The 9,915-nt window shown below is 35.4% G+C and overlaps 1 protein-coding gene across 1 annotated transcript; it reads right to left on the bottom strand.

Moving 5' to 3' along the window:
* Window positions 1-1,299: 1,299 nt before the first annotated feature.
* Window positions 1,300-9,465, bottom strand: LOC131625146 (protein PAT1 homolog). The gene is made up of 5 exons (XM_058896043.1): window positions 9,068-9,465; window positions 8,326-8,468; window positions 8,080-8,136; window positions 5,803-5,866; window positions 1,300-4,141 (listed from the first exon to the last, which is right to left on the bottom strand). Exons 1-5 carry the CDS (start codon window positions 9,156-9,158, stop codon window positions 1,860-1,862), a joined length of 2,637 nt encoding a protein of 878 aa, XP_058752026.1. The 5' UTR covers window positions 9,159-9,465; the 3' UTR covers window positions 1,300-1,859.
* Window positions 9,466-9,915: the final 450 nt, after the last annotated feature.

Genomic DNA, 9,915 nt, shown 5'->3' with positions numbered 1-9,915 from the left:
AGTGCTCTCAGATAATTTTTTCCTTCTTTTGTAATTTCCTCCTCTCTCACAACCCATAATCAATTTATCATTCCTCCATGATATTCCATTAACAACATCTGAACAAATTTGAGACAACAATAATGTCATGTCGTTTACCAGTAGCTTGTGCCCATGTTAAAACTTTAGATCAAAATTTAAATTCGTCAATTACAACACATAAATATTAAACTATCATTTTCATAAACAATTTAAAATTGCATTAATTGAATAAGAAATATACGGTATATGTGGTGAAGAATTCCGTAAAATCTGTACGGAAATTCGTCGAAGAAGTTATCGACTCTGGACCACATAAGAAAAGAACATGATCTGCAAACATACCGGAAATTTCAAGCAATTTCAAAATTTCCGATAATACCGAAAATTTCAAAATTTCTTGTAGATTTTGTGGCAAACCAAAAATTTCAAATATTCTAGTAAGTTACTCTGATTTATTTTTCAGCACCGACAAATTTGAAATTTCTAGTAATTCGCTACCAAAAATTTATCAAATACAAATATATTTCCAATACAACAACTATTTCGTGTACCGGAAGTTTTAAGAGTGTACCAAAAAATTTAAATTTTAATGATTTTGAAAAGTGATTTTTTTTAACTATAACTATTTTTAAATAAATAGTATCAAAGACATTTTTGTCAATAAATAAAATAAAAAAATGGGGTTCTTTTGTCAATACAAAAATACAAAGAATACCATATATAATTTAAGGGGTGGCATATGGAATCTTCGTAGGTAAGTTTCAACTACCTAAAAGCAATATCATCCATTACCATGTGTTGAACTATAACTATCAAATTCTAAAAATTGTAAGTCCACACTTATTCTTAAAGTCAGTTAGTGAGAATTGAATAATTAGAAAGATAAGAAAGTCATGCATACGTAACTAGAAAGAAAAGAAATAGTAAAGTTAGTACTTACGAAGACAATGAGGTTGGATTTCACACTAAAAAAGAAAAGGTTAAAAATGGTTTAGTTGAGTCAAATCAATTGACAATCATATCGTATAAAAACATCAATTATTCAAATCCGCAACATCTCAAATATTCAACTTAAAAAATGTGAACCGGAACCACTAGACTACATATCATGTGAAAGATAATATGCAGTTATAAATTACTATTACTATGATTTTTTAAAGTATGTCAAACATAGATGGAAACAGTGAAAAAAACAGAATATTCTCACTAGGGAATACATAAGAAGCGCATATATACAAATTGACAATTCTAAAACGTATCTGAAAAATGATAAAATCATGCAACAAGGTACAATATAACTTATTATTCACCAGTGTTCTTTCGAGTTTTTCAGCAAGCTAAATAGTCAACCAACCTGTTTCTTGGTAAAGTTTCACATCCCCGATAGCCCTTAAGAAAACACATCTTCAACCGATTCGGTGCAGATTACAACCCACCCTTACCCTTCTATATATAATAATAAGAAAGGAAACATGGGAATCATATATACCTAAACCTGTACATACTAACAACTACTGTGTTCCTAACAGCCACACGTAGTAACAAATTAAAACCCCTTCTTGTCAATAGAAAAATAAAAGACAAGAGGAACAAATCAAGCCAAGTGTATCATAAAATAAAGGGCCTGATTGCATATTTGTTTCACAATGCTGCATATTTTTTCTGCATCATGACAACTAGTAGATGATGAAGGATGAGTAAGAAGCCTTCATCCATCATATAAGATTGCTCCAGAAGTACTTTTGAGCACTGAATGTATCTGAACAGATGCAGGGTTGTGTAAGATGTGATTTTTCAACCTAAAAACCATTATGGAGAGCTTTTCTTGCAGCTATCTTTCAACTTAGCACTGTCTCTGAATTCAGAAGACCTCCGCTTCCTCCGGAGTTACTGTTAAATCCAACCACAGGAACAGATCGCTGGGCAAAATCCAGTAAAAGCTTCCTTTGGCGGTCATCAGTATGAGGGAGGCTTGCACGCAAGAGTTCAACAGGCATTTCATTACTAATAGCTTTAGCAGCATCTGATCCAATGTCATCCATATTTGGAGTGCTTTGTATAAGCAGGGACTGCATGATACTATGGTATTTACTCATGCAATACTTGGTAAGAAGGCCAAAGAATTCATCAAATGAGGCCTGCCAAAACGATCGATTACCCATATTATAGTTGCAGGCTGCATGTGGATCGGTTAGAAGCTCGGTAGCCCTCTCAAGAACAGATACCAAAATAAGGGAAGCACCATCTCCAGCAGTGCTTCCAACAGGGCGTAGAGGAGGATGCTCTGCAGAACAAACAACTGCAGCAAGACAGGCGCTAAGAGCACCAAGATCCATTCCTCTGACACATTGGCAAACAACTTTGGCAAGGTTGCATGTAGTCACTGCAGCAGCAGGGTCTGAGGGGAGACCCCCAAATAAGAATCTTAAATGCCGAAGGACAGTCATGCAGACTATTCGCATAAGCTCACTACCAGGTAGAAGCAATTGAAGATACTTTGCAAGGAGCTTGCGACCCTTAAAGACAGATACAATCCGTAAGAAAACAAGGTCATCCTTAGCTGCAAGCCCAACCTTATGTCCATTCTTTCCCAGCGGGTCAACTAGTTGAAGTGAAGTAGCTAGCCCTTCTAACAGGACCTGCCTTCTTCGTCTTAATTGTGTTCCACCATCTTGTGGCTGATTAGACTGTAGGAAACGATCAATATCCTCTACATCAAGAAGAAGACAAAGACCATCTTCAATTGTGACTCTAGCAGCAAATGTAGGCTCCTGTTCGAGAGGCTTTTCTGAAATCTTTAGCTCAGAGCTACCAGGAACAGAAGAGTTTGGAGGATCAACCTCGAGAAGAGGGCGAGGCCTACGAATGGACGAAAATGAAACCCTCCCTAGGGTATCAACCTGAAGAAATGCATGTGGATCATTACTAGAACGTGTTCGTGAAGGAAGTTCCTTTATTTGGGTTGGGCAAAACGGATGTTTTAACTTTGCCACAGAAGGTTTTTTCGCAAGACGGCCTTGGTGGTAATAGTCATCTATGTATGGATCATTACTTTGAGTGACAGCAAGCTGCATTCTAAGAATACTCTCAATTTCATCACTTGTCATATGTTTGGAGCGAAACTGTAACGAACAGCTTTCACTCTTCTGGCTACTGGCATCAGAACCCTGATGGGATAACCGATGACTATGTTTACCTTTTTGAGATGATTTTGGTCTATGATCATACTTGCTACTGACGGATGAGCTAGAGGAAAGGTGGGGGTTAAATAAATGAGACTGAAAACCTGACAAGTAGCCTGCAGATTGCTGAACAGGATGGTGCAGTCTGTGCTGCTGTTGCAATTGATTCATCAAGTGAGGAGAAACCGGTCCATTATGAAGCTGTAATTGTTGCTGCAACATATTATTGAGGAGGTTGGAACGATCTCCTGGATATAACCCTGCTTGGTTGATCAATTGGTTCTGTATTCGTTGATTAAGAGAGGAGGAACCACTAAGAAATTGGCGTGTGTTTCCACCAAAATGTGACCCGAGGTTTAATCCACTCAACTGTAGAGCAGAATTGGAGAAATGTGAACGATTTTGAGATGATAGCGCCATCTGAGCTGCTGCTCCAGTGTGATAAGGAATGTTTAAGTGACCTGTACTTTGACTTGGAGAACCCTGCTGAGACCGACCACCTGGCGGAGGATAAGAAGTGAATGAAGACTTCTGTACCAATATTGGCTCACTAGAAAAACGTGTAAGCTCCGGTTGTTTGTCTGGATATGAAGATGTTCTGTACAAGGATGTTGGTTCGTGCAAGTGTGGAATGGAGGTATGCGGCTGAGATGACCACCGTTTGTCATCATGAGCTGTTTCAATATCATAAATCTGCTGATCAAGCCAGTTGTGAACGGGCTCACTAGAACAATGTTGGAGGTGGTAGTTTTGATCCTGCCTTTGCTGCTCAGGATATGAAGATGTTCTGTACAAGGACTTTGAATTTTGTAAATGGGCAAGAGAAGATTGGGGCTGTGATGACCATCTTTTTCCATCAATTGAACCTTCACTGTCATAAGCATTCTGATCAAACCAGCTATGAACATCTTCCCTTTGTGCCAAATCAGATGTAGAGTCTGGATAGTGGATACAATAAAAAATATAAATAAGTCAGTCAGCTTAAAAAAGATTGTCTACAGTGAGGAAGAGATTAAGCTAACTAAAACCCAGCAATACATAGTCCCTGTGAATACAAAAGACATATAACATCATCTTACAATATTTTGATGTGGATTTTAAACAAACAAGACCAGACCTAAAAAATCATTATGTAGCCTAAAACTAGTGTCTTTCCTCAATCATTAGTTTTATGCAATGAAGCATGGACACGATACGAGTATCGGATACGATACGTATCCGATACGACGATACGTTACTAATTGAAATCTAGAAGATACGATACGTTTAGTTAAATTATAGTCTAACAAAACCAAACTCAATGGAATTTTAAATACATTACTATATTGCTGGAAAATATTAAAGTAATACCTATATTTTAGTAAGATGTTCTTAATGAAAAAATGTGAAGGCATTATGAAGAAGAAGAAATTAATCGTTGCAGAGAAAGAGGTAGCAACGTATAATATTGAAAGTTAAACTTTCTTGTAAAAATTAAAAGGAATGATACGTAAGAAAAAAGAGGAAGTAATAATTAATATGAATTAAATTTAAAATGTTGAAAATTGGTAGTAATAAATCATGAGAAATTAAACCATTCTTGAAAAATGACAGGTTTTTGGAAGGAATTAAATAGGTTATTAAAAATGACCATTAAAAAGAATAAAGAGTCATTAAAATAAAATAAAAAACTCTTAAAATTGAGAAGTCACGTATCCTGACGTATCGGAGACGTATCGCTGGCGTATCGGAATTTATTTACTTATTTTTTAAAATAAATAAATCCGGATACTCCTTCGATACGTATCGGCGCCGTATCGGAGCGTATCGGATACGATACGGCCTAGTTTTTGAAGTATCCGTGCTTCATAGGTTTTATGACTACATGATGCAAGATAAACACTGAATAGACTCTGGACATTTAAGTTATCCTCACTTTTACATCACACTCCTTTTTCCTGAATAGCTGTTTTCTACTTAAAAACCTGTCAGATTACGAACAAACTTATTGTAAAATCCATGGTGGCCAAACTCTCGAAAGAAAGATGATGGTAGTTAGTAATGTATAAATAGGCAAATTAGTCATCAAAATTATAAGCATCGATCAAAATAGTTCTTGTAATTCGCAAATTGACATATCCTTTAAATTATAGTGGTCAAATCAAAATGGTCACTTCATTAACTTCTGCTGCCGGATGATATGAAATGGCACACTAAATAAACATGTGGCCTTCCAAGTGGATCCCATATTAATACATAAATTTAGAGTGATGTGTTATAGTTTATAAATGTACTTGCCATTGTGTTAAATTTAAGGACTGTTTTGACTAATGCTGACAATTTTGAAAACCAATTTGCCTATTCACACAAAATGTTAAATAAATAAACGAAACTAGCGCAAAAAATTGACCGCATTTAATTTAATACTACCTCTGTTCCTTTTTATAAGAGACAATCCACTTTTTAGATTCATTGAATAATCAATGTATCTAGTCTATAAATAGACCAAATACATTAGTTATTGAATGAACCTAAAAAATGAATTGTCTCTTATAAAAAGGAACGGAGGTAGTAATAGAAAAGGAAAAATTGGTGAGTGAAATACAATTGCTTTACTCACTTTCTCTTGATCCCCGTTCACCAATAACACCTGGGTTTCTTGGACCGCTGACAACCTTGTTCAACTGAAACAAAGTTTTAAAACAAAAAAGAAGCTTAGTATTCATATTGAGGAGTAAAGCAGAAGCAGTGATTATTTACAGAGACATGGAATCAAGTATGATTAGAATTATAGTAGTCAGAAACTGAATCACAAAATTGCACATATAAGCACGCATATCAAGAAAAGATCAAACAACTAACTTTTGTTTTGAGAACTAGCTAGTTGATGCCAATAACATTCAACTATGTTTGAAATGCCAAAGAGAGCAAACTAATCTGATTAATCTTTCATTTACTAACTCTTCCATTAATGTGGTACCAGAAATACCTTGACGGCTGAACCTACAGAAAAACCTTGCTCTAGTTATCATCTTAAGAATTATGGTTGGGTCTAACTCAATCTTACAAAATCACTATTCTTGGTTGACTATCTAACCCCTCAACGTCTATCATGTCATCAGAGATATAATACAAAAACTAATGTCATCATCTAGAATTTTAGGCTTTTTGAATAGTTGGTTCATGGCATCGCATCAAAGCCTATATAACCTTGTAATCTAGAATTTGAGCCACCCCATTACTGCAATAAAAAGATCAATTTAAAACTTCGGTTGATTAAACAGTGCATAGTGCACCACACTTCACACTTCGAACTCGTAAGGTTTGTGTGAGTGAACATGTTAAGCTTTTGGGCAGTTGGTTCATGACATGCCACAAAACTACATCAAAAAACTCTGTTGGTCAGGCCAGGCAAAGCCCGGGAATAAATACCAACCACTTATATAATATAATAGCATAAAACAGGGACAGCCGTGTTGTCAGACCAATGTAAAACAAGAATAAAAATCATATTGTTAGTTCCACATGCCCAAACCACCCACCAAACATAGTTGTCAATCCCAGCAGGCAGTTGACCCTGAAATTAGGATAGTGTATAGAAGGATGGCCGTTATTTGAATATTCATATTTATATCTAAATCTAAATAATATCTATTGTAAGTGGGAATGGCTCCTCTGCAGTGAGATTTTCACTGGAGGAAGTCCAGTGTCAATCTCCTCCCTTCAATATTTCATTTACTGATTAAAATAATATATTGCACAAAAAATGAGTGATTGAGATTTCACTGAAACAATGTGTGTGTATAAAATATCAAGTAATTTATTTATTTTTGGTGAACAGGTCAAACCTACCTTTTAGTTGATATTTATTTAGATTTAAGGGTAAAAATTGTCTTCTCCTTTAACCTAGTAAGATCTAAAAGACATCATAAATCCTGTAACAAACATTCGGCTGCCGCAGCTGCAAGTCACAGTATTAAAATGTTGCCGATCTGTGTGCCGCGACGAATGTGCCTCGCACCACTGCGTTCTGGTTGAGGCCCCGGCACCCTCGGTGTGGGACGCTCTAGGCCGAACTGTGGTGGCCAGCAACCTGTGGCCTCGGCACCCTCGATGTGCGACACCCTAAACCTCACTATGGCGACCAGTAACTATTCTGTCTCACACCGGCGTGAAAATCCCCTATTAATTACCTAGCAACGAAATAGTAATATTATTCCCAAATGTTTAACTATCTAGTTCGAATATGGACTTGGAAAAAGCAGCTAATCTTGAGAAGACCTAATATGATAGGATCTGTTTGTGGTGGAGCACATGAAACAAAATGTGCCTAGTCTTAACATAAAATAAATTAGAAACAACACTTTTCACAAGTCAAGCTAGAGATCTTCCACTCTCTGGCATAATAGCTTAAAATCAAAGAAACCTTGGCTGAGATAGAATACAACAGGGGGGGAGGGGAACCCATACTCAAGCATAGGATGAAGCTTCTTGCGATATACCCTGAACTAATTTAAGTGTATGGTTATACCTCATAGTTAACAAATATGGACCAAACCTGTGGCTTGTTTCAAATTTCAACTATTCCTCATTGGAAAGTTAAGAAATTTTAGGGAAAACAAAATCAACTGAAATCATAGAAAAACCGTGCAGGCATAAAATTACAGTTGGGTCACTTTTTAGTCTTTCTCCAAATCATGACTCAACTCATATTTGAAACATTACATCAATCATAATACAAACACACAATTTTGTAAAATTTATCTTTCAAATATATATTTTTAGCATTTTTGCATTAAACATGCAAATTTAACATGATCACAACACTTAGTCACTTCTCTAATTAAAAAACTCCAGAATCCAGAGAAGTGCGATAAACATAGTTTAACATCCTTACCTTCCAAAAGGTGGTCGTAAGATCATCAATATCAGAAAGAGATCTTACATCCTCATCCTGCAAAAGTGAGAGTGAATATTAGTTGATACAGAACTCAGTAATCATGTGTGTGAAACATGTGAGAAAGGAAGAGAGGAGAGACGTTGCTCAATTAAAATTTTAAACTCTACATGAATATATTTCAAAAATATTCTAGCTACATGAATTTTGTGAGAAAAAATAACAAACATAAGATTGAAAACGAACCTGTTCTCTATTAAAAAAGAACTCCTCCTCGTTAGACTCAGAAGTCGGCAAATGGGCATTGTCCTCTAAACCTCCCAAATCAACTTCCTGGACAGCATCTTTCCCAAAGAATGCATATTGTGATGCATCAAAAACAGCACCTCCTGCATAACAAAAACTTCATCAAACACATTGTACCAATTTCTTTGAACTACTCAACATGAAAAGTACAGATTTCAGTGTTGCACACGCCTCGTTCAAATGGAAGAGAGTCCCCATGTGACCATAATTTGCACCAAAATAAAATCTAGATAAGCACACCACTTAGTACTAAAAATAAATTGATCGTAAGCGTGTGTGAGACTATTTGCAAGTGTTTACGAAAACAACTTATGACATGTCTATAAATTGTTTTAAGCTTATAACTCTCTAGAATAGCTTACAAAACAACCCAAATATGGCAACAATAATTCACACATAAATAATCCACACACAAACAAATAAGCTTTAGATTCAGCTACTCTGCAATCCATACAACATGGAGCTTAATTGTATGAAGTAAAAATAACAAGCAAATAAATAAACAACAAATGTAAAACTAACAATTATGCACCAACTTTTCCAATAATTCAAATTAAATTACTGTAAAAAAACAAACCAGATCTACATGAAGAAAATTAATCGAAGAACACAAAAACGAATATCAATTAAACAAAACAGTTTCAAAAATAGAAATAATTGCATCACAGGATATGAAGCAAACCTGTGGGAACATCAGCCAATTGCCTAAGATCTCCATTATTAGGACGTCCTCCAACATCACCCCCACCTCCAAATCCATCCATATCCACCATAAAAACGAAGGAAGAGAAAATCACAGAAGATGAAAACGCTAACAGAATCAGAGATTCGAGGAAGGAAGATAACCGATGTGAAAAATATTGAAACTAGAAACGAAGAGTGTTTGAGAAGAAACGGTGAAACGAAGAAAGGGAAGATTGAGGAGAAGATCTGTGTTAGGAAATTAGAAGTTAGAGATGGGTTCGATTTGGATCAGAGCGAAAGATGAGAGAAAGAAGAACCCTAGAAAGTAAATATAGGTAGAATTTTAGGCATTTTCGTATGGGAAAATCATAGTGCTCTAAGCTAAAGGGAATAAATTGAGATATTTTTTGGAGAATATAATTAGCATTGGTTTTTTATTTAACAGCTAAAATTTCATTAAAAAGATCAATAACACCGGAGAAGATTCGAACTCGCGTCTACGTATAATAAATACTACTAACTAAGTTGACTTAGCAAAATATTTAATTTTAATTTTTACGTTTTATAATAAAACAAAAACGAAAATAATATTAATTTTCACTAAATTTAAAGTATCCTTCTATCTAAAGTTGTACGAGGATTTATCTATCATCAATCAACTATCTACCCAATATTAAAGTGTTGCTCAAACTGACCTTTTTGTCCTTCCAAGCAAATATTTTTCCCTTGCTAAAGGTTATTCCAGTAATTAACAAAATAAAAATTGCTTCATGCCAATTGTTCTCTTTTCATTGGTCACTTTAATGATCTGTTGTACTTTCAGTTTACTTTTCATCTCACACGTTT

This window comes from Vicia villosa, unplaced genomic scaffold, assembly GCF_029867415.1.
Source record: "Vicia villosa cultivar HV-30 ecotype Madison, WI unplaced genomic scaffold, Vvil1.0 ctg.000189F_1_1, whole genome shotgun sequence".
Lineage (NCBI taxonomy): Eukaryota > Viridiplantae > Streptophyta > Magnoliopsida > Fabales > Fabaceae > Vicia > Vicia villosa.
Note: the sequence above shows the minus strand (reverse complement) of the source record. Positions and strands in the feature narration are given on the sequence as shown.